A 25,217-nucleotide genomic window follows, 5' to 3' on the forward strand; every position below is an offset into this window, starting at 1 on the left:
TTACCTGAAATCTGCTATATTTTTATTGGATCACTCAGAAAAGAGTCAGCCAATCAGAAGAGAGGCTCAGATCCTCTCTTCTGATTGGCTGACCGACCTGTTGTTACTAGAGCTCCAGAGAGAAGCCTGAGAAATTAGATGTAAAACTACACTGAGATGGTTTTTGGTTCTTAAAACCACAAATATATCTTCTGATGGAGATCAACACTTCAGATAAAACACTGAAAAAACAGTAAAATATGGATCTTTAATATGATAAAATCATTTTAATGCCTATTCAGATGCACTCAGACTATGCTTTTCTCCATGTGGCAGCAGGTAACAAACATTTAGTCATCTAACAACACTGACTCTTTTTCGCCTCCAGGGTTGTATTTGAGTGGAGGTGGAAATCTAGAGAGTGATGCAATAATTAACGCTGTGATCAAGTTGGAACAGAACTCTTCTCCCCACATGAAACCAAGTTACATAACTAAAGCATCATACAGGTGTCTTGGCTCTCTGCTATTCAGAGACAGCCAAACAGCAGCTGGCTGCAGACCACGCCTCAGTTTACTTGATGCTCTTTAGAGGCAGCAGCCTGACACCATGTTGTCAGTGTGTGTCAGTCAGATGTATGATCTCCCACAGACCCAACACGACCTGTCAGACTAACCGGTTTATCCACACAGAGAACTTCAGCAGAGAACAGTGACAGAGAGACTGAACTAACAACATCTAACAAACATTGATTGTATTAGTATGGACTTCTGTCAGCTGCCAGGTAAGAGTGATTTTTGCTTCAGAGCTGATCGGTCGTGGCCGTTTAATCAAATCTAAAGTTTTTATGTGGTATGTTCTTTTATTCTATGTGAATTTTCTGGATTATTTTCCTTTTCATACCCTGATTTTATTTCTGGTGATTTATTCTATTTCTATTATTATTTCTGGTTTCATTCACTTCAACAAATCTCCTCTGTTTGAGGATTTTATTATTTTATCTTTATCTTCTTTTCCAGTCTTTGCTGTCTCCTCAATACAAATGTATGAGATTCACGATAGCATCTCCTCAGTTCCTGCTATTATTGTCTTATTTATATATATATATATATATCTTATTTATTGTCTGTTTTTTGTTTGCATGTATGTATATAAGTGATATACAAACAAAGTCTGACTGATTGATTGACAATTACTAAGGAACAGGTGAGGAACAATTCAGGACCAGGAAAAATCACTTTACCTCTTTAGTAAAGTGATACATTGCAGTAGTTAGTTACAACCTGTCACATTCAGCAGGTTCCAAACAAGTAATTTAATCTTAATATTCAGGACACATGGGCCCATATATCAATATTCACAAATATGATGAAACAGTGATGACGATTTAAAATCAATATAATAAAGAGAAAATATTTTTAACTCAACCTAAAGTTTTAACCATGGATATATGAGGAAAAGCAATTAAGCCAAACACAAAATGCTTCTACAAACTTAATTGACTAAAAATAATTGTGTTTACGTTTCCTTCATCAAATATTTTCATCATCAGGGATCAGAGTCATCATCTGTTACTTTAATTTTATCTATGAAAATAAAACACAAACACAAAGAGCATCCTGCTCAGCAGAGATGAAGCTTCATCCCACAGCAACTCCTCAAAGCTCACTGTATCTACTATGTAGTGCAAGGGCCATATCACAGAAACTTCCTATCTGAACTGTAACCATGGTAACTACGGTTAGGATCTGGTTTAGGGAAAAAGCCATGACAGATGAGCAGCTCCTGATCAGAGTGTTTAACATGAGCTTATCTTAACTAAACTGCAGTTCATCTGTTCATCTGTCTTAACCTTCTCTTCTCCTCCTCTTATCTGACATCTTTCATCTACATCACTGCTCTTTTATTGCTTTTACACAACCAACACAATTGACTCAGGCTCATGACTCTGACCATGTGCTGTGGTTCGGTGACACCACAGCTACAACCAGCTGTGGAGCGACTTGGTTGTAGATTTGTTAATAGCCTTGTTTGCTAGGTAACAGACATAAAAGTAGGTAACAGATGTTGGATTGAGTGTTTAGGATTTCCTAACCGGAGATAAGATAGGATTCACAAAGTTAGTCAGGGTTTGCTTCTGTAATATTGATAAAAATCCATCACATCCTCGTCCTGTCTTTTACAGCCTTCAGACAATGAGTTTCTGTGATGCAGGTTCTGGTCTCAGTCATTCGATGAGCCATTAACTATCAGGCTCCTTCTGAATCATGCAGATGTGCCATGGTCAGGGTGCCTGACTCCACCCTCCACCCTCCATGGAGGGCTCCATGGAGGGTGGAATCCTCCATGGAGCCCTCTCCAGCCAAGGCATTTTGCCGGGCCAGCACGAACAACCACTACGAGGAATAACCAGAAGTAACCAGACTATGGCTTATCACCTCGCTGCCCTGTCTAACCAGGTATCCACCTTGGCCTCCTCCATTCACGACATGCTAACACCCCAACAGACTGCAGCCTCAGCTCCCTTGCCTCCTGGTCAACCTCCTCCCCCGGTAAGAGACTTGTTCACCACAGACCCAGAGCCATTTCATGGAGATTTGGATAAATACCGAGGCTTCCTCAGCGTGAGTTTGTGTTCCAGCAACGACCCCCTCACTTTTCCCACTGACCTGTCCAAAGTCACCTACATCACGGGTTTACTACACACCTCTGCCTTACCTGACCACACTTGCTCCCAGGGATTCATGCCCCGCTCGGCCGTACCAGTACTCACCTGTTTGACCAGCCCTCCTGGAAACAGCCACGCCAGACCAGCCTCCCCTGCATGCCCACCAGCCCTCTAGCTCTCTCAGACTTTCAAAATAAACCTCTTCAAAACCGTGTCAGCCTCTGTAGCCTGTGTTCTGCCATTTTGAGTCCACACTATTCTTGAACAATACATTACAGTGTCAGATTATTGATGACCTAAAATGGTAAGTGTTAAACATCAGAACATAGTATCACTAAGCTGCACCAGTGGTTGCTCATTAAAACAGTCCTTCTATCTATTTGAATAATATGCAAAATGTTTCATACATTATATTCATGACCACTAATGTCCTTGATGTGCCCTTGATAGATAGATAGATAGATAGATAGATAGATAGATAGATAGATAGATAGAAAGGTAGATAGATTTTGTTTCTGGTTTTTGTTAATATACTGTATATTTCAAATGAAAGTATAGCTTCATTTACATTTTATAACATAGATAGAAACCCCATGTAATTAGTAACTAGTTTGTTTGTTTTGTAATTAATGTGAGTAATTAATGGTTAATTAAATTAACAAAGTATTCTACTTAATTTCTCCAAATAGAGAAAATTCACAGTATCCATGCAGAACTTACAGCAGTACACAGGTAACTCCTCTCAGGTAAATTACCGTAGAATAATTAAATACAGAATTTCCCAGTATTTAATTTTCACAGTATAAAAGTTCAGTATTTTACAGCCAGTTTGACATATTGTTTTACAGACAGCAATCACTTTGTTGGGTTTCTCTCTGCAGCAGTATTTATGTCCATGTGTCTCTATGGAGGATGACTGAACTGGTGATAATGTTTAATGTCAGTTTGTTGACGTCACTCACTCCAACAATCCTCTCTGACACATGGTTCTACTTCCTGATCTGAACATATACAGAATCAACTATGGTAATTATATTAAATAACTTCACGGAGTGTTGCAACTATAATCAGACCATCACTAGATAAACACACTGGTTCTGTGTCCACATATATGGTGAGGTCCTCCTGAGCTGTGGTCGGTTTGGTCTGTGCGCCAGCTGTTCATCCTGATTCACACAGATGTTTGTTAGCTCATGTGCTAACCATCATCCACTGTGTGTGTGTGTTTTGTACTTTCAGGCAGAATCAATGATGAATCAGCTGCGAGGGACAAACAGCAGGACGACTCCGCAGCAGTGAGAGACAGGAGACAGACACCTGCTGACTTCAGCAGCATCTACAGCGCAGGTGAGGCTGTCCACGTGTGGTCCTGCTGACAGGCTGAGGGGGGGTCAGCACTTCAGGCTTGTGTCACTGATGGGCAGCATGTTTGTTACTGGCTGTGTGAGGTTCAGTAGTGTGTGTCTATATATTGTGATAAATATGTTTATGCAAAGATCTGCCCACATTAGGCAATTATCATTTGACTGAGATGCGTGTGTGCGTGTGTGTGTGTGTGTGTGTGTGTGTGTGTGTGTGTGTGTATGCGCAGACCTGCTCCCAGCTTCAGGTCGTGAGGAGATGACCAGGGGGTTTCTGCAGGAGCTGGTTGACATCTTATTTGGTTATATCTGCAAGTCCAGTCAGAGGAGCTCCAAGGTACACAGCTGATACTCACCTGTCTGCACCAACATCATAAACCTGCAGTGTTTGAACCTTGTGCATCCCCTTTCCAGTCTACTTGCTGGTGGACAGGAAATAATAAGCAAATACAATAGATCACAAAGACGACATGTAAGAGGACATTTCAGAATGAGACGACATCGTTCCAGAAGTAGAGATTTAGGTTTGGTGAAGAAGGAAGATGAAATGAAAGACAAAATGTGAAGCAATTCACACTGTTACAGACACACATATTCATCAGTACTATGTTGTTTCTCATATCACAGTGTGTGAGAATTACTAGGTTTCATAAACTCTGCCCTCAAACAGAACAGGTCCACAGTGTTTTCGACACTTTGTGAAAATGTCTGAAGAGGTTTTATTGCAACTATGTGTATTCAATGTTTATGCACGTGTACATTCATAAATATCCATCCATTCGTTAGCTTTACCTCTTCCCCTTGAGGGTCCCTGTTTGAGACAAACAGCTGTTCACACCTACTGATAATCAGAGTCTCCAGTTAACCTGTGTGTATCCACCGCACCACAATATGAAACACAAACACTGCTCCCTGTGTTGCAGGTCCTGGACTTCCACCATCCTCACCAGCTGAAGGAGGGACTGGAGGGCTTCAGTCTGGACCTGCCAGATCAACCAGAAACTCTGGAGCAGATACTAGTGGACTGTAGAGACACACTCAAGTATGGTGTCAGTACAGGTGTGTGTCAGTGTGTTTGTGTGTGTGTATGGCTTTAATTTGTAAGAATACAGATATGAAAATATACAGAAATATACAGAAGAATCAGAGCTTGTTTCTGTGAAGTGAATTTACTACAGTTCAGCTTACGCCTGATATTTACATGTAAAAGAATGTATATATATATATATATATATATATATATATATATATATATATATACATATAATATATATAACAGGTTTCTCCTAAATCTGCCCAAAATCTGAAATGTATTATTGTTTTATAATTATTGCTCTATCTGAGTCCTCTGGATTTTTGCAACAGGTAACTGATTGCTTTCTTAACTTATGACCCCTGACCTTTGTTTTTCCAGGCCATCCCCGTTTCTTCAACCAGCTGTCTTCAGGTCTGGATGTGATCGGTGTCGCTGGCGAGTGGTTGACCTCTGCGGCCAACACTAACATGTAAGATCTACATCTGTCATCAGGGTCAATGTGCGATGAAGCCAGAGAAGTTGTAGTGTGAAGTCTTTGTCTTTACAGTGCAACATACAACACAACACAACACAACACAACACGATACATGTCCTCATCAGGTTCACGTACGAGGTGTCTCCTGTTTTCGTCCTCATGGAGGAGGTTCTGCTGAGGAAGATGCAGAGCATTGTGGGATGGTCTGATGATGAGGGCGATGGACTCTTCTGTCCAGGTAAGACGTCTGGGGGGTGGATGAACTGGTATTTTGAAGAGCTGTTCAGTTATTATATAACCTATATAACCTTATATAACTACAGCTTAACAGGAATAGTTTCACTGAGATGTCCAGACGATCAGTGTTTACAGCTGTGGAGGTTTTTCATAGAGGTTCTGAATCAATCCTTCGTTGTTGCTAATAGAAATGTTGAGTTTAAAAGGCCAGTTGTTGTTTGATGTTAGAGTTCAGTGGTACAACACTGATGGTGAAGCTAAACTGAGTTTATTTAGTGACTGTGACTTGTCCATAAATTCTGTTTTCTGGAGGAGGCACAATATCCAACCTGTACAGCATCCTGGTGGCCAGATATCACTTCTACCCAGAGGTGAAGACCAGAGGGATGGGAGTGCTCCCTCGTCTCGCCCTCTTCACCTCAGAGCATGTAATCGCACCTCACGCACTATTAGACTCTCTGAAGAAGGGGAGTTAGCCTCAAGTGGATTTTCATGACTGTAAATGTACACGCTCAGCTCTCTTCTTTGGATCATTTTAGTTACGTCCACACGACTATGTTTTCATTTTAGAACACATTTCTTTTGCTATATTTTCACCTCCCGTCCATACTGGTCCAGAATTTCCAAACCTCAAAGCAGAGCATTTTGGAAACGCTGCTGGACCGCTTTGAGTCTAAAACTCCAGGGTTGTGTTGTAATCTGGACCTTTGGAAACAATGACGTAGACACAGCAGGTCGCTCCCTGATTGGCTCTTATCAGCCTCGACTACCAGTGGTGAAAACATGAATTACGAGTGTTACTGACCTTGTTGTCTTTGCTAGCAGCTGTTGTTCATTGAACATTGTATGTTAATACTACAACTGCCTTTGCTTCCTCCTCCATAGTATTATGTAACTAATCAGAAAATACTAATCAGCTGAGTAGACAATCTGCTTCCTGTTTACACCGGCTCGCACATGCCCAGTGTCTGTGAATGGTCACACATACGCATTTTCAGGTGCGGTAATATGGACGCAGATCATTTCTGATACGGGGCTAAAACGCTCATCTGGATGGAGATAGTTTTTGTTTTAAAACACCCTTTTAAAATGACAACGTAGAAGTGTGGATGTAGCCTGAGTTTCAATGGCACTTGTCAGGCAGGGAATACACTCGCTGTGTGGCGGCTGTTTGCTCACTCTCACACCTGATGTTTCAATGACATATTTTCACAGAAAACTTTGTGTTGATTGTTGATTTCCTTGCTGCTATTGTGATTTTTGTCTCAGATGAAACTTGGTGACTAATCAGTCTAATGCTGATGTATTACAGCCACCTGCCCAAATGTCTGTGCATGAAATGTTTTCACTGTGTGCAGATGTTTCAGTTTATCTTATGTAATGATTTAATCATAGCACTATCAAGACTTTTGACTCATTAAAAAAATTTCAGAAACAGTTTAACATCACAGTCCTCAGTCAGCAGCCCAGTGTGCACTGATGCTCTCTGTATTCAGCCTCACCTGACTTGAGTACCTGGGAAGTTCTTCTTCTCAGAACCAAACAAAGCAGCCTCTTCTTTCAGCTGAGTGTCATTGAGGTGAGACAAATGAAGATTAAAAGCTCTTTTCATTCATTCAGAGTCACTATTCAGTGAAGAAATCTGCAGCTGTGCTGGGGCTGGGCACCGAGAATGTGGTCGTGGTGAAATGTGATGAAAGGTGGGTAAGTTAGACTCCCACTGAGTACACGGGGTTGTTAATAGTCAATATGATGCAACACAAAAGAACTGTTTGCTCACCTGTCGCAGCTTTGGGGGAAATTCTTCCCTGCATGGAAACCTCCTGCATATAACATACTTACTGGAGAGTAAATTCTATATATTATATTTTGCTGTTTAAATATATATATATATATATATATATATATATATAGTAATGGTAGAGCAGGCTGGTGTCAGGACTCATGTCATTAATAAAAGAACAGTCTGTTAGCTGTTCACTGAGCCTCTGTCTCCTTCTGTCTTGGTATTTCAGGGGGAAAATGATTCCTGCTGAACTTGAGTCTTCCATTGTTGCAGCTGCAGAAAAGGTATGAATGAAAAGCAAAAACATAAAATATCAGAATAATGTTTTTATACTAAATGTGTTCAAAATGTAACTCACAACATTAAGACTTTCTTTACATTTCTGGCCCCTCACTGAAAGTTGTTGTCTCTATGTGTAATACAGACACAGCTGACAACACACACACACACAAACGCACACACACAAACACAACAGTACATACATGTGATCAGTTCTCTCTCTCCAGGGTTTGGTTCCATTCTATGTGAATGCAACAGCAGGTACCACGGTGTACGGTGCCTTCGATCCACTTGGTGCCATCGCAGACGTCTGCCACAGACACACACTGTGGTTGCATGTTGATGTAAGTCGCACACACAAGCACAAAAGTTGGTTTTATGTTTGCTGTGACATTTGCAAAATGTATTCCCTGCCTCTTCGCCCTAACCTCAACCATCAACTGTTAAAGTACCAGATTGATAAGAAAACTATTAAAGTACCAGATTGATGAGAAAACTGTAAAAGTGCTTGAAGAGATCTAAAGAAATTACTGGATCGAGGTAAGAGTACTCTTAAAGTAGTAGTGCTGTTAAAATCTTAATGATATTGCCATGATATGCTCCACAGCAGTAAGGACAGTTAGCCAGCTAGCGATGGCAATATTTGCCGAGCAATATGTGTAACAACAAGCTAACATTATCATGCTACTGCATCCGTCACTCATGAAAACAGACATTAACATTATGACCAGCCACCATGTGCAGGACATGAATGGACATGACTCACTGTGTTTTGTGAATCCTCAGAGTTTTTTTTTTTTTGTCTCTGCAGGCAGCGTGGGGTGGAGGCCTGCTGATGTCAGACAGACACAGGATGAAGCTGCAGGGCATTGAACGGTAACTGCACCAACACAACACACTGACCACAACACACACATCTCAAGTGCCTCTGTCAGTCGACACCTCACTCTGAATTCAGCCTGAATGACGAATCACCACTGTCCTGATTTCCTTTGTGTTGATCCCTGGCTGGTTATTTTCCACAGTGTCAGTCTCACTGCAGCTCGTCACAAATGATGTGTGTGTCTGACGTTGTTTGCAACTTCTACTTCAGGACTAGTGTCATATTTATTCTACGACAGAACATGATGCTGATGCTCTTTAGCAGCAGGGTGTCAGGTTGTCAGTGTCAGTCAGTTCTGACCTGTTTGTGTTTGTTATCCAGAGCCTGGTCTGTGACGTGGAATCCTCACAAGATGATGGGTGTCCCTCTTCAGTGCTCCGTCATACTGGTCAAGAAGAGAGTAAGAAATGATCCTCACTACACATGACTACGATTGGAGGGTATTCAGTATGTTTGTGTGATGGATGACCATGAGCAGATGTTTATTATGGTGTCTGGAGAATGAGATCTGATGACCCCCCTGACTGTCACAATCAGGTTCACTGTGATCCCTGTCTCTTCAGTGCAGTTAGCTGAGTCATTATTGAAGTAAAGACTGAACTACCAACCAGGCAGAGCAGCAGCTTTCACAGATGACCCAGGTCTACTGTGTATCTGCTGCGTGGTGACACTCTAAATGTCACAGAGAGATCGTCGGAGTGGATAGTAGCATAAAACTCAGGGGCCAGGACAGAACATCTTAAGTTAAGATTTTCCCTAAAGTCTTAGTTGCCATAAAGCAAAACAGTTGCATGAAACACCCTTAAGTCTTCCCCTTAAGGTCTCCTTAAAATATTTGCTTAAGGTTTTCTCCTTATCTTAGTCTTGTACTTAAGGAATCACTTAAGGTCAGTTAAACCTTAACCAAGCTAAGGTAAAAACTAAAGGTTTCTCTGACTCTGAACTCAACATGATGCATTTATTGTAATAAATGAAGAACATGAACAGAAGAGTGTTTCAGACCTGAACCATGAGAACCTGGTTCTCCATCACAGATCTGACCTCAGGTCAGTTTATGACGTGTCCAACCGTCTACCATCTCCAGGTGTTTTCTGTCCTCAGATCAGAGGTGTGCTGGGTCACATGATCAGACCAATGTGAGAACAACAGGATGAGATAGGAGTGACCCTTCTAATGTTACCAGCTTCATAATGTGTGAGAATAGGTTTCACAAACTAATGGCAGTAAATGGAGTCTCCATGGAAACAGTAGAATTTTACTGCTGTAAATTCTCTTTCACTGCTGTAAATCACTTTTTTCCTTAATTAAGGAAACCTCCTAAGAGATTCTGTGCAACACTCTGAAATAACTCCCTCAGTTAAGGAGAAATTAAATTAATTTTTTACCTCAAAATTCTACACACAATACCCCATAATGACAAAGTGAAAACAGTTTGCTTGAAATTTTTGCAAATATATTAAAAATAAAAAACAAAAAAAATCGCATGTACATAAGTATTCACAGGCTTTGCCATGACACTCAAAATTGAGCTCAGTTGCATCCTGTTTCCACTGATCATCCTTCAGATGTTTCTACAACTTGATTGGAGTCCATCTGTGGTAAATTCAGTTGATTGGACATGCTTTGGAAAGGCACACACCTGTCTATATAAGGTCCCATAGCTGACAGTGCATGTCAGAGCACAAACCAAGCCATGAAGTCCAAGGAATTGTCTGTAGACCTCCGAGACAGGATTGTATCGAGGCACAGATCTGGGGAAGGGTACAGAAAAAATTCTGCAGCACTGAAGGTCCCAATGAGCACAGTGGCCTCCATCATCCGTAAATGGAAGAAGTTTGGAACCACCAGGACTCTTCCTAGAGCTGGCCGCCCGGCCAATCTGAGCGATCGGGGCAGAAGGGCCTTATTCAGGGAGGTGACCAAGAACCTGATGGTCACTCTGACAGTGCTCCAGCGTTGCTCTGTGGAGAGAGGAGAACCTTCCAGAAGGACAACCATTTCTGCAGCACTCCACCAATCAGGCCTGTATGGTAGAGAGGCCAGACGAAAGCCACTCCTCAGTAAAAGGCACATGACAGCCCGTCTGGAGTTTGCCAAAAGGCACCTGAAGGGCTCTCAGACCATAAGAAACAAACTTCTCTGGTCTGATGAAACAAAGATTGAACTCTTTGGCCTGAATGCCAAGCGTCATGTCTGGAGGAACCAGACACCGCTCATCACCTGGTCAATACCATCCCTACAGTGAAGCATGGTGGTGGCAGCATTATGCTGTGGGGATGTTTTTCGGCAGCAGGAACTGGGAGACTAGTCAGGGTCAAGGGAAAGATGAATGCAGCAATGTATAGAGACATCCTTGACCTGCTCCACAGTGCTCTGGACCTCGGACTGGGGCGAAGGTTCATCCTCCAACAGGACAACAACCCTAAGCACACAGCCAAGATAACAAAGGAGTGGCTTCACGACAACTCTGTGAATGTCCTTGAGTGTCCCAGCCAGAGCCCAGACTTGAACCCGATTGAATATCTCTGGAGAGATCTGAAAATGTCTGTGCACCGACGCTCCCCATCCAACCTGATGGAGCTTGAGAGGTTCTGCAAAGAAGAATGGGAGAAACTGCCCAAAAATAGGTGTGCCAAGCTTGTAGCATCATACTCAAAAAGACTTGAGACTGTAATTGCTGCCAAAGGTGCTTCAACAAAGTATTGAGCAAAGGCTGTGAATGCTTATGTACATGTTATATTTTTGTTTTTTATTTTTCATATATTTGCAAAAATTTCAAGCAAACTTTTTTCACTTTGTCATTACGGGGTATTGTGTGTAGAATTTTGAGGTAAAAAATTAATTTAATCCATTTTGGAATAAGGCTGTAACATAACAAAATGTGGAAAAAGTGATGCGCTGTGAATACTTTCTGGATGCACTGTAAGTAGAAAATATAAGGTGTTTTGTGCGGCTGGCCCCTGGACTTTGAGACCAGACAGGACTGACGTCCTGTGTCCCAGCTGCTGGTGAAGCTTCAGGAAAGTTGTTGGTTTTGATAAAAAGTCAACATGTCCAGTCTCATGCTGCAAGTCAACGTTTACTTTGTCAGTCTTTAATATTGTTCCTCTGACCTTCATAACAAACTGAGCAACAAAGCTCCAACAGCTTTGATCAGCAACAGGACAGTAGAGTTTAAACAGATCCTGACAGGCCATCTACCACAGAGAATACCACACAGGTTTTCCCTTCAGAGACCATCTGATCATTTTTGGTTCAGTCTGTGTTTTCAACCTGAACCTGAACCTGCTAATGTCTTTTAGGAGCTATACCTGAAGAGGTGAAGGATTTCCTGGCTCTAATTATCACGTGGTCTGAGTCCACTGAGACCTAAGACCACTTTCTAGCAGCCTGTACACAGCTGTATCTACTCATCTGGAGGTGTAAACTGATGTAAACACCTCTCTTCTGTAATGCTCCATGCTTCTCTACACTGCAGGGCCTCTTACAGGAGTGTAATGAGCTGGGGGCTGAGTACCTGTTCCAGACAGACAAACCCTATGATGTGAGCTACGACACTGGAGACAAAAGCATCCAATGTGGCCGACATGTCGATGTCTTTAAATTCTGGCTCATGTGGAAGGCAAAGGTATCAGTGTGATCTTCTTAACCCCAGACACCACCCTCTCCAGGTCACCCAGTCCAGTTTCTTCACTTCAGACCAACTCATGTGCAGACTGGGCTGGTGGCTTAGGGCTCTGTTAACATCAGTCTGTGCTTTTATGCAAGATCAACGGTGATGCACAAGAGCATCAGGATGGTCCATGTAGTCTGGAAACAGAAGTAATAAATAAATCAGCTCATATTTCCTTCAAAACATGTTTGGACCATAGTCCAGCTCCTTTAGCGACAGGCTGCTGTACTCAGTAGACCACACACACCACACACACTACACACACACTCACCATATGCAATAATGAGCACACCCCAATTGTGTAATATTCCTTATCTGCTGCTATTTTCTGACATATTTTCAACATACTGTAAAACCTCCGTTAAAATGAGAGTGAACAATGCTCAACGTTCAAAGACAAAAGGTACGACGTGAAATTCAAACTGTCGCAAATTCTGTCATGCACATAAAGGTTTAAATAACAGTAAACTTCAGCTTTAATCCTGTCTAATGTCGGCTACCAGGATTTTTTATTTGGGTCTCTCTCTCTCTCTCTCTCTCTCTCTGTCTCTCTCTCTCTCTCTCTCTCTCTCTCTCTCTCTCTCTCTCTCACACACACACACACACACACACACACACACACACACACACACACACTAATTTAAATAATGATTGTATTTCCCATCTTTGCTGTACATGAGTTTTGTGCAAAAGGAATTAAAGGCTTGTCCCAAATATAATCGGGTTGGATTCAGTGACTGAAGCAAATAAAAGTCAGGCTATTCATGGAAGTTTTACAGTATTTAATATCTGTACATACTATTTTGCTATGTGTGCTTTTCAAAAATATTAACAGGAGTCCATGTCACACATAAGAATTTAATTTCATGTTTTTAGTGGATGACTCTGTTCTTCTCTATGAAAAACTAATGGAATGTTTTTAAATGAAGTTTCACTGATGCAGATGTTGTTTCTCTACTCGGTTTTAACAGTGTCTTTATCAGACTGTGTAATAAGATGTGTGACTGTTTAACTCTCTCTCTCAGGGCTCAGAGGGGTTTGGGTCTCAGGTCAACAAATGCTTGGAGAACGCTGAGTACCTGTACGATCAGGTCCAGAGGAGGGCTGACTTTGAGCTGGTCTTTAAAAACAAAGTAAGGCTGGTTTTCACGTCATACTGAGACCACTGACTTTGTGTGGACTCTTTATGTTTGGACATTTTTTTATTTCCCATTTCATTTTGAACCTTGTGTGTCGACTGTTGTGCCGACTGTGTGTGTCAGTCTACGAAGGTGTGGTCTTTCGTAGACCACAAAGCCTGAACTGAAATGAGATGGTGTGGTCTATGGAGGACTTGGTCACCAACTGTTCCTCGCATTACTTATGCGTCACAAAATACGGCTTCTGTCACCTAGCAACCTTGACAACATGTAACTTTTTTTTCTGAGTAACTTGAGGTTTTGAGGTCCTTGGTTTTAACAGTTGTACTGTTACTGTTGAACTGAGCTGAAACACAGTAACATCAGGCTCTCTGTCGGTGTTTGCTGATTTCGTTGGGATGTGTTGGACCATGAAAGATCCACCTGTTGGAGCCTTCATGGACCAGGAAAAAAAGAACCTTTGAACTGGGTCAGTCAAGTAGTTCTTCAGATGCAACCTCTGAAGGATGAGACCCTAAGACACAGTCTCTGGTGTCCCCTGGTTCCCCTGGTTTGTTCCTCTTACCCTGTTTCTGAGTTTTTGTCCACAGTTTAGATTTTTTCTGGGTTTAGTTTTTTCTTACCAGTGCTCCAGGGTAAGTCTGTTTTGTTATTAACCCTGGAACACTAACGTCAGGTGATTTTCACCCACACGATTCTTGTCATGTGATTTTCATTGTGTTTGTTGTGTCTTCACACCTACCTGTGACACCATGTTAGTTTAAATTCTCAATTTTGACTGAGTGCCTCAGTCCTGACAGACACCAGGAGGTAACCTGCTGTTATGATCGATAAGAATCTAATCGATTTAATAAAGATGAGCTACAGCACATTGAAGTGTTGCTGTGTCAGTGGTTGTTAAAGGGTTAAAAGACATTTAATTAAAGAGCAGGACCAATCTGACGTCTGTGTTACTTCTACCCAACATGTTTCTACAACATCACCGACTACATGTTATCACTGAAGTGAAGCTGATGTGAACCAGGCGTCACAACAAAGATCTCAGAGACTGAGGATGATGAATAGTTGATGATGATGACCCTATGACCATGAACATCACAGTAAAAATACAACAGAAAGAAAATCCACCGTCCTGGGTGGTCCAGTCGGAGCCCAGACCTGGATCCAGTAGAGCTGCCGTGGACTCAGAGCTGCTCACACCAGACATCCTGAGAGTCTGTCTGAGCTGAAGCAGCTCTAGAAGTAGAGGTCTGATCAGGTCTGATCAGCAGCTACTGAAGAGCTGGTTTCAGGCTCAACTGTTATTAAATCCAAGCTTCACTGACTGTGAAGGCTTAATGACTGTTAGCTCAGGGACAGTGTGGTTGTCTAACATCAGATGACAGTCGATGCAGTAAACCAGCTCATCCCAAAGGGTTCACTGACGTCTTCTTACCTCTGTGTTTACCAGGCTCTGTTGGTGTATATTCAGCTGTATGCAACAGTTTAGGAAGGTTTAGTTACTCAGGAGTGGTGGTGCAGCTTCCAGGGTCCACAGAAGGAAAGCTCATCACAGAAGTCAATGTCAGAAGTCTGCAAACATTCAGGGAGAGGGAGCTAAACCTTTGCACACATCTGAATTTGGTTCTTGTTTATAGTTTTTTGTTTTTCTCATTTACTATTTTCTTTATATTTCCTCATCACCAGTCACTTTTTACTGGACTTACTGGTTTGTCTCCTCCTCTCTCACACAGCCAGAGCACAGTAATGTGTGTTTCTGGTACATCCCTCCCAGTCTGAGAGGCCTGCCACCTGGACCTGACAGAGACTCAAGACTCCATCAGGTCAGTCCAGAACGTCACGGTGTCTGCTTTGATCCAGAGGGGGACAGGCACTGCGGCTGAACAGGGTCATACTGATGGCAGTCTCCACTGTCTCTGCAGGTGGCTCCTCGGATCAAAGGCAGGATGATGGAGAGGGGCTCTGTTCTGATTGGCTATCAACCTTTGGGAGCCAGAGTCAATTTCTTCAGGTGTGTGTTCTCCAATCCTGCCACGCACCAGGAGGACATCGACTTTCTGCTGGACGAGATTGCTTGCTTGGGCTGTGACCTATGACCTCTGATTGGACTGTTTGGTCTCACTGAGTGTATCTGACCAGTGTTACTGTGTCGTCAGTCTGCGCTGTGTAGACAGTTGTGTCCTACAGAGGCATATCTCCAGCTGCAGTGTGGGCTGTTCACACTCTACAGCTCCTCTGCTACGTGAACGTGTTTTAGAGTCAAGTTGATATATCTGAGGATGTGTTTAATTGTTTTATTAGTCTCCTTTAGATGCTGTTGACAATTTTCACCTTGGGAACTGGTTTCACAGCTTCAGTCAAAGCTGCTGATGTTCATTTATACTTAGATTCAGTTCATTTGCATCAGATTAAAGATTCACTCTGATGAAAATACTGGTGTCAGTTAAGAAAACAGATTCATCACATTCCCATGTGTGACTTCCTGTTGGGGGGGCCAGAGGTTTGTACTCAACCAGGATCTGAGGTTATCAAGGTAACTTCAGGTTTAACTCTTATTTTCAGTCCTATAAGAGTGGTTCACTTGTTACTACCAACAGATGCTTAACCCCTAACCTGCTCTGGGGCAGAGGGTCAGATCAAAACCTGTCAACAGCCAAACTACTGATCAATCAGGTACCTGGAAACGCAGAGTCATCATTCTAGAGGATCCTGACAGGGACAAAAGAGTTTAGAATAAAGTGATAAATAATGCCAAGTATTATTTATCACACTAAATAACTACATCATAACTATTATAGCTTCATTTGAACTGAACACCAATTCTGTAATCCTGACAGTGATGAAGCTTTTACTCCTCTTCCTCACTGCAGTGCAGAGTAACATGAGGAGACTCTGTGAAACTAAACCTCTGATGTCTTTGATCAGAACAATGATCCACACACTGAGCAATATTTCATCATTAGAAATGAACATTTCAGTCACACTGACCTCATCACACTACTTCTCTCCACAAACACTCTGACATCACTTTAAGTGTTTTATAATGTTATAATCACATGTTCAGTTTGTTCATCAGACAGAAGTAGAAACTTCAGGATAATTCAACTTCTTATTTACAGATTATCCTCAGTCTGAGTAAATTATTTCTCTTTCTGTTCTGTTCTAGTTTGTTTACATGTCACCTTGGTGAATTTCACTTTGATGTCATTGTAACTGACTTTACCTCCAGGGATCAGTGCTTCATATATTAACACTTTATTCATGTTTCTGACAATGTTTATAATTAACTCTTCCGCTTTCATATGAACAAGCTGGTACCTGGACAGATAAACCCAGAGTTAACTGAACCAGGTGATAACCAGTGTCACAGTCCAGGTTATCAGGACAGATGATGCTAGGTTCAGTTAAGCCAGATAATGAAAAGTTATCCTGGGTTTGTTGTATCTCCTTTGCATATCAGGCCCTTGTTCCTGTTCTTAGAGGCACATTTGCAGCCTTCAGTCAACATCGGTCCATGCTTTAAAGTGATAGTTGTGATTTGATGTGGGTTGGTGTGAGGAAGTCATGCATAGTCAATGTGCTACAGACAGTAGATTTAGATCAGCTGCCAGTTTAGAGAAGCTGCAGAAACACTGTCACAGAAGCTGGGTGATGTGCTGCTCTATAATGAGCATCAGCAGAAAAAATGTGTTTTAGACACTTTTAAAAGACGCCACTGAAACAATCCAATATCTCTTTAAATGTTTGCTTCGTTAGAATATTTTCAGTGTTTTATCTTCCACTCAAAACACAGTGAAGTTTAGCTCTTCCTGATTCACTCAGCTGACCCACATCTGCAGTGTAACACAATGGAGGTGCACCTGTACACAGGAATACAGCAATTCAGCGATTGAGAAAAATGATGTGCCAAAGGAAAATGATTCAAGAACTTTGTCTTTGTGCTAGTGCAACAAAATTGCAAAATGTGTCATCCTCAAATCAAATTGTGCCTATTATAATTTACTGATACACAGAATGTACACATAAAAATAATAAAAGTAACACAAACACAAGTTGAGGTAGCGAGGGCACAAAGTGCTTACATAAGCAGTTGGGTAGTGGCTGATAAATTATGTTGTGTATTTCAGTGTAGTTAAGCAGCATTTGTTTAATAAGTTCAGCAGCTCTGGGTAACAAGCTGTTCTTCAGTCTATTTGTCTGTATGCGGATGGATCTGAAGCGCCTGCCCGACAGGAGGAGCTGAACTAGATGGTGCCTGGGATGTGGGATGTCTTTTGATGTTCTTTGTTGTGAAGGCGCTCCAGTGATGGTGCCAATGATGCCCTGTGCCATTTTAACGACACGCTGGAGGGCTTGTCTGTCTGCCTTGGTGCCGCTGCTGCACCAGGCTGTCATGAAATTTGTGACGATGCACTCCATGGTGCATCTGTAGAAACTCACAAGCACCTTTTGGGGAAAGTTGGCTCTCCTTAGCCTCCTCAGGAAGTGAAGGCGTTGTGCCTTCACTAAGATAAAGCTTAGAAAATATTCTACAGCAGCTCATCACACTGCTAATGGGTCATCTTCCTGCTGCCTGTGTTAGCTGGTCTGAATCTACGACAGGTATCACACCCACTATACATGACCTCACATAACCCCCACGTCAAATAACTACTTCAAGTTCAGTAGGTTCTTACACAACCCTTGTCTTTAAAAAAAAAAAAAAAAACAGCGGCAGCCCCCTGGATAGACTGTCGGCATGGATTTCGTCACATTTTGTCCTTGTTTGAATATTCAGCTCTGAAGTTACAGGCGGTGCCCTGCAGGGATCAGCTGCAATCCTCAGTGTCAGGTTTTCTGAAAGTGAAACTGGAGGCTCAAAGATTTTACTCTGAAGTTTAAAAAAGTAAAACCTCAGTTTAAAGTATGTTTTAGAAAAAACAAAACAAAACACAAATGTCTATATACACACAAACATTTATTGAAAAATAGAATTTACATTTTAATATTGATTCATCTTAAAAACTCATCGAGACAGGTCAGTACCGTGGATTTCTTCCATTTCCACCTGAAGAAACAAGGCACAGAAAGTTTTTCTGTTAGTTACTAAAACATTACACAGGTCAGTGAGTGCAACAGCACACACACACACAAAACCTGGTGGACCCTTTCAAAATAAAAGTCTGAAAGACTGACATCATCTGGTTTAAAAAAAAAAAAAAAAAAAAAAAAAAAAAAAAAAAAACAAAAACAAAGACAGCCCTACATATCTCTGTTTAAAGTAAAGTCAGGTTGCACTGGCCTACATTTGGACTCAAGTGTTGTGTATGAGCAAAGTGGATTAACATGGGCAGCTACCTCTCAAATTAAAAGACGTGTCCCCCCTCTAGTGAAACTTGGTCAATATTTAATATTTATCATCTATTAGCAATTCAAAGTTTCTCATCTGTGTGGATACTTAATCTGCACCAACACAAGATTTCATTCCAGTTTTTGTCATGAAAACCTCAGCTTTAATTCCTCCCCCCCCCCCCCCCCCCCCCATCACCCCCCTTCCAGTCTGAGACCAGTGAGGTTCAAGCTGCAGCTCTCACCTTTAGACTTCCCAGGTTTGCCATAGTATCCATTGTAGACGTCCTGCTGGCTGTTGTGCTTTTCTGTGGACACAGATTTGTTTTTCTGTGATCTATACTGGGGTCAAGGGGGATTGAGTTCAGCTTGGGTCACTGTCAGTCGAGTCTCAAACCACACCCACACAGTGCAGCAGCTGACAGGATGGTTTTCAAATGCCCCCTTCAGTTAACAGACTTTCTGGATTTATGCCTCTGGAACAGCAGGTGTGGTATTTTAAGCACTTGTTGTTCCACAGCAGGTGTGTTCAAAATAACATGAGTTACACTGCTTTGCATTCAAACATTCAATCCTACTGTTAGTATCTTGAGATGGATCATTAAAACAATACATTTACAATATTTTTTCTACATTTTTAGTGTTAATCTCTTATGATTTACAGCTTAAATGGTCTTCAGTATTACACAAAAATATTCATAACTATCAGCCCTGTACCTAAGTCACGGTACAGTATAGACCAGCTCTGTTGCGTGTACACGCTTACATTGAAAATTATTTCATCCTTATTATTTTAAAATGGGATTTACAAAGTGTGATTCTTGCAGGTATTTGGTCATAAACCATACTGAGTTTTGAACTGATGATGATGGTGTGCTGCATCACATGCGTTACCTGAACCTCTGGTCTTCCACTGACTGTGCCTTTTCTGGTTTTTCTGTATGTGTCCGTTCACGCAGAGTCCATTGTTTGCCTTCTTCATATCTATGAGACAGACAAGAATTTGAGCTACACTGCACATGAGGGCACAGCTGACACATTCACAGTTGAACAAAGGCAATCACCTGAGTATTTTAAAGGATGCCTTCTGTTTGGTCCCACGCCACTGTTCAACTCTTCACATTCATGGCACTTGAGCTCAGTACACTGGACGCCACAATCCACTAAATGTCCCTTTGATGGCGACACTTCAGACATTTTCTGGTTGGCCTTTGGGACACACAGCTGTTGATTCCCGACTTCTTTGTTCCCACGTGCTCCATCATCCACTGCTGTGTCCGCTCTGTTCTGGGCGGTCAGATGGCCTGTAGATGAGACTTTCTCTCCTGCTGTGGAGTTCAGAAGCAGAGTCACTTCCTGCTCAGAAGAGCCGGGGCCATTCTCCTGCTGCTCATTTACAATAAGAGATTCCTGGTTCGGGCTTTGATTAGCCTCAGGTTCAGAAGACCCATTTTCATCCACACCCTCTGCGGTTGGGGAAGATACAATTATTTTACTCTGCAGGCAGGTCGGGGAAGCTGAGGGATCCTTTTTGGAAAGTGCCATATTCTGGCTTTCCATCTGTCCTCTCATTTCAGAGGCATAAATCTCACTCTCCATGTCTGGCTTCTTTGCTGGACTTGGCTTCTCAGCTGGCGTACTGAAGATGAGCCAGCTGTCTGACATCGGAACAGAGTCAGAAGAGGAAGACCTGGAAGTCTGCATGCCAGCATTGACAATCAGGTTGTCATTTTGGGTCAAGTGTCTACAGTTCTCAGCTTCCTCCGTCATCTCAACGATGACTTCAGGCTCAAACATGCCATTCTGCAGCAGCCACTCCTTTGTGGGGATAAAAGGAATGAGAGACTCCACAGACCAAACAGACTCATTCATTTTTCTCTTCATCTGACAGCCAATTAAAGGCATTTGATAAGGAATGATTTCTGAAGTGTCTTCATGTAGATTTGTGTCATCGCCATTTGTTTGCTCATTGTCAGGGAGCTTGTGGGATTTTTTTAGGGAATGCAACAGTTCATCTCTGTAGTGAAGGCACTGGCTCACAGAATCAACCGACTCCAGAGGGTCATCATCTCCCCTGGACTCTGAAAGAGGATCATAAAGATCAGGAGGCAGTTTGAGGATTTTAAAAAGGGTTTCACTGTCCTTAGCGCTTAAGATATCCTCAGCATCTTTATAAGCATCAGTACCGTCAGCCACAACTGGGTCATTCTGGGTCTCAGCTGGATTCTGGTACACAGACTTTTCATGCTCCAATTCAGTTTCAGAGGACAGCAGCTGGCGGTTGTTCTGAGGCAGCACCTTGTCTGTCATCTTCAACATCATCTCCTGTGGTGTGCCCCCTCCCCAGCTCATCAGGATGTCAGGAATAGAAACCCGTCTCTCTTTGACAACCTCATCCTCTTTTTGAGAAGAGCTACACACCGGAACCATACTATCTGGGGAACCCGCTGACCACACATTGCAGTGACGGTTTCTGCATGGAGGAACATTCTCCTGACCATTGCTGTCTTTACAGCTCTGAGATTCTCGAATTGGTCTGATACATGACTGAACAGTCTTTGTTCCTGTAGGATGCAGGGCGTTAAAGTCGTGTTTGATTGTGCTACTTGTACTTGTTCTCTTAACCTGGAAGTCTTCTGCATTACTACCAGGTAAGGTATAGTTCTCAACTTCGGCAGATCCTCCTTTTTGGGAACTGGAGCTTGAAGATGGAGAGCTTGAAGTGGTTCCATGCCCAGAATCTGAGCTGCCAATTAGACTTGCCCCACCAAAACCACCTACCCCTGTGTGTGGGGGCTCTGTTTGGACCTCAGAGTTGACCGTTTCTCTAACAGGTACAGCATTAGGTGGTCGAATTCTACGGCTCTGGTTTGGATTTTGGTAGGGAGCGCTGGGACCATGAACCTGGGGGTGGAGCAAGCGTCTGTAGTCAACAGCTTGGACATGAGGGTGGGGCAGAATGTAGGATGGAGCTTCCATGTAGGGGGGAGGAGGAGGGAATGGGGGCATGACCATACCATAGCCTAAGAGGTAGAAAAAAAATATTGGTCAAATTAACAGATGATTCAAGTTTATAAATACTGGCAATGTTATGAATTACCACCTCATACCATCAATATCCTATAGATTTTATAGCTTTTACCTTTGGTTGGCTAATACAACAAGGAAATTACTACAAAGTCTACAAGCTAAGAAATTTAATAAAACCCAGTAAGACTCACCCATGCCTGGGAAGCCAGCAAAGGGGTTATAGGAGAAGGGCATGGGCCACTGGTAGTGGAGGAAAGGGAGTGGAGGTGGAGCATGGACGTAGAAGACCGGGCGAGCAGAGACATGGTGTTGGGGATGTGATGAAGGTCCTGGGTCTTGACTGTTGCTGTGCAGTCTTGAATCCTGCTGACCAGAATTTGATACACTGCTGTTAGTGCCAGAGTGTAGGCTCCCACTATTTGGTCCTTGAAGAGTCATATTCATCCTACACAAGGTGGTGGAGGAAGGAGGTTTGTTAGACATGCATCAACAGCAAGGAGAACAACCTACACATTATCCAGATTCAACACACAATAAAGGAAGCACAACACACCTCTGACTGCAGAGTGTTAGACATGTTAAAGTCTCCTTCCAATGCTCCAACAATGCTGTTAATGTAATTTCACATTGTTTCATTTGTTGTGGACTATTTTCAGCTGTGGATTAAGTCACATTTGGCACTGTAGTGAGTATTTAGGGCAGCAGGACTATGTCAAAATAAACTACAGTGTGTGTTCACAGTGATGAGAGAACACTTTACAGTGAGTCTCAACGATGTGTTTTAAATGGACGACAATGAAGCTTTAAGAATAACGCCAGGCTTTGGGGTCGACACCAAACCTTCACCTGTTCTTCAGTGATGGTTCTGATCTGACCATAGGATTGGTTGACTAGAACCAAGTGTCAACCCACAGTGACATCATCCATTGGTTTGTGAACTGCCATTTTGAAGCCTCCAGTTTGTAATTTGTCTGTCACCATCTTGGTTTTTTTGAAACCAGAAGAAACCATATTTGGAGGAGAAGGTGGAGCTGAGGAGGAGTGAGGGGTGGATCTGACCTGCTCTGTACTCTATCCTGATTGTCAGGCAGGTCACTGTGTGTGGTACAGTCTGTCAATCACACAGTGGCCCCGCCCTAATGCATACCTGCATTATGGTCCATTTTCCTCTAAATGGACCATAATTTATAAAACAAACATCATGTTGTATTGAAGAAGACTTGAAACTAGAGACTGAGACCATAAACTCATCAGGAAAACATTTACTGAGGTAATAAATCAAGTGAGAAGTAGAGACATTTTCACATAGACTTCAATATAATCAGACTTCTTTTTACAACCAGTAAACTTCACTGTACTGTGTATGGCTGCAACGATGCATCGACCTTCTTGACAAAAATCGATCATAGAAATAGTCGACAATGAATCCCATTGTCGACTATTGTCGCCAGACGTGTTTTTCCAACAGAGTGAGGCATCTCACTTAATTCCAATCTCTGCAGAGAGTCGCGGTAACGTACACAGAAATCGCTGCGTCCAACACATCAGCTACGCGTACCAAAACTTCTAAAGTTTGGGAGCATTTTAGCCTGGATACGGCAACTAAAAAGATTACTTGCAAGGTTTGCAAAGCAGACCTTGCGGATCACGGCAGCACCTCGGTGATGCACGAACATTTAAAGAGAAAGCACGTCGGGCAGTTGAACGAAACGGAGTCTGACTCGCCTCAGTAAGATTCAAGTAACATTAAAGCCAATAGATGCATTTTTCATTGAAGTACCCATCTTCCTTGTGTTTATTATCATTTGCCACATAATTAAAGCAACTTCATGCAAAATTTAAGAAAAAAAAATTAATAATTATCCAATTAGTCGACTAATCATTTCAATAGTCGTGACTAGTCGACTATTAAAATAGTCGTTAGTTGCACCCCTTGTACTGTGAATGTATTTTAAGCCACTCATCACAGTTGAGACAAGTAGGTCTCATTTGGCAGCAAACCTATGTTTAATCCTAGCATAAGGTAAGGTTGCTTTTGTTGCATCACTCATAACAGCCTCTGTAGACCTCATTAGTGCAGACATGTTGTGGCAGCAAAAAACACAGTGGGTACTAACAACCAAAAATGGATGAATTCCTTTTAGATTTCTTTCTAACAGTAGACTAGGGCCTCCGTCCAGAACCTCACAAGACAAGTCAGTTAACTTCAGGTAAACAGTGTTATTATTTCAATATTTCAATAGTTCAGGAATGACCTTCATCTACATACATGATACAGATGCTGTTACAGATCTTAAACATTTTACAGCTTTTCAGTAGTGTTAAGATGTAAATTTAACTACCAAGTTAATGTGATTCAGATTCAAAGTCTAATCCACTACAAGAACATTCAAGATTCAACAAACTGAACCGATTCACTAAAAGGGATTTATTTTAACTTAAACATTTAATTTAAAACCTTAATATTTAATTTTTTGAAAAGCTCATATCACTGCTGTCACCACACAAAGAGCAAGCCTCCAGGCCCTCCACATGTATTGTCCATGTTGTTGGTAGAGAAAGCAGAGTCACTTTACCTTCTTGAGGACGTAGACATGAAAAACACAGAGCAACAAGCAAAGTGAGTAAAAGTGAGGAGCAGACACACCTGAGTTTAAGTACCTGCTGATCGGACAGGTGTGAGCAGCATCAGCCAATCAGCAACACTGGGGGGCTCCTGAAGTCAGTGAGTCAGTGTCACCACTAGATGGAGCCACAGCATAGTCAGACACAGGTCTACTCTCAGAGCTGCTGTTGAGTCCAGTTGTCTCAGTTCTATCTAATTGAGTTCTTCAGTGTTGTATTGTTGTCATGTCTTGTCACTGGAACAATCACATTACTCCTCTGCCTCAGACACTGGCTCCCTATTCAATTTCAGACTGATTTTGAAATTTTATTGCTGACCTTTCAGGCTTTAAATGGCCTCGAGTTACATCTCAGATCTGCTGACATGGTATAAGCCCACCTGAGAACTGAGATCTGTGTAAGGAGCCCTACTGGTCCCCCCAGGTCAAGGTTTGTGACTGAGGGTGACGGGGTGTTTACTTTGTGCTTTTATTTTTCTGTGAAGCACTTTGCAACTTTGTAAGGAAAAGTGCTATATAAATAAACATATAATTATTATCATTATTATTTTAGCTTGGTTGGATGGTTGGTTGGTTGGTTGCTCCCCAAACTCTCTTCCTGAACTAAACACTGGACACAAACTCACAGGTGAAAACAGAAAGTGCTTTGCATGAAGTCAGAGTCAATCTATGAATTATAAATAGACACATACTGTTGTCATCATAAATTTAGAATCAAT

General features: G+C 42.1%; 2 protein-coding genes across 6 annotated transcripts; one reads left to right on the forward strand and one right to left on the reverse strand.

The window, feature by feature from the left end:
• Positions 1-522: 522 nt before the first annotated feature.
• Positions 523-15,924, forward strand: gad3 (glutamate decarboxylase 3). Its single transcript, XM_071492501.1, has 16 exons — positions 523-763; positions 3,887-3,994; positions 4,239-4,345; positions 4,932-5,067; positions 5,423-5,513; positions 5,645-5,757; positions 6,069-6,184; positions 7,377-7,456; positions 7,772-7,826; positions 8,049-8,165; positions 8,633-8,697; positions 9,026-9,104; positions 12,183-12,332; positions 13,403-13,510; positions 15,250-15,339; positions 15,439-15,924. Exons 1-16 carry the CDS (start codon positions 742-744, stop codon positions 15,610-15,612), a joined length of 1,611 nt encoding a protein of 536 aa, XP_071348602.1. The 5' UTR covers positions 523-741; the 3' UTR covers positions 15,613-15,924.
• A 2,530-nt stretch (positions 15,925-18,454) lies between these two features.
• Positions 18,455-24,528, reverse strand: LOC139629699 (enolase-phosphatase E1-like). Of its 5 annotated transcripts, XM_071492480.1 has the most exons (7): positions 24,451-24,528; positions 22,066-22,319; positions 21,031-21,867; positions 19,909-20,925; positions 19,739-19,828; positions 19,090-19,181; positions 18,455-18,563 (listed from the first exon to the last, which is right to left on the reverse strand). In XM_071492480.1, exons 1-7 carry the CDS (start codon positions 24,468-24,470, stop codon positions 18,522-18,524), a joined length of 2,352 nt encoding a protein of 783 aa, XP_071348581.1. In that variant the 5' UTR covers positions 24,471-24,528; the 3' UTR covers positions 18,455-18,521. The 5 variants fall into 5 exon arrangements, 4 of the variants coding, with proteins under 4 accessions (XP_071348581.1, XP_071348580.1, XP_071348579.1 ...); XR_011693027.1 differs by having other exon boundaries at positions 19,090-19,186; positions 19,909-21,867; XM_071492479.1 differs by having other exon boundaries at positions 19,090-19,152; positions 19,909-21,867.
• Between the last annotated feature and the right edge of the window lie 689 nt (positions 24,529-25,217).

This window comes from Trachinotus anak, unplaced genomic scaffold (assembly GCF_046630095.1).
Source record: "Trachinotus anak isolate AG129_WGS33_773 ecotype Australia unplaced genomic scaffold, CSIRO_AGI_Tana_v1 ptg000012l, whole genome shotgun sequence".
Lineage (NCBI taxonomy): Eukaryota > Metazoa > Chordata > Actinopteri > Carangiformes > Carangidae > Trachinotus > Trachinotus anak.

Bases quoted from the DNA above. Each gene is read 5' to 3' on its own strand.
- LOC139629699 (XM_071492478.1), bottom strand. From the start codon at position 24,470: ATGTCTACGTCCTCAAGAAG. The intron at 21,868-22,065 runs GTGAGTCTTACT...TCTACCTCTTAG, and splicing joins TGCTGGCTTCCCAGGCATGG to GCTATGGTATGGTCATGCCC. The intron at 19,182-19,738 runs GTAACGCATGTG...ACCCCAGTATAG, and splicing joins GTGGAAGACCAGAGGTTCAG to ATCACAGAAAAACAAATCTG.
- gad3 (XM_071492501.1), top strand. From the start codon at position 742: ATGGACTTCTGTCAGCTGCCAG. The intron at 3,995-4,238 runs GTGAGGCTGTCC...GTGTATGCGCAG, and splicing joins CAGCAGCATCTACAGCGCAG to ACCTGCTCCCAGCTTCAGGT. The intron at 4,346-4,931 runs GTACACAGCTGA...CCTGTGTTGCAG, and splicing joins CCAGTCAGAGGAGCTCCAAG to GTCCTGGACTTCCACCATCC.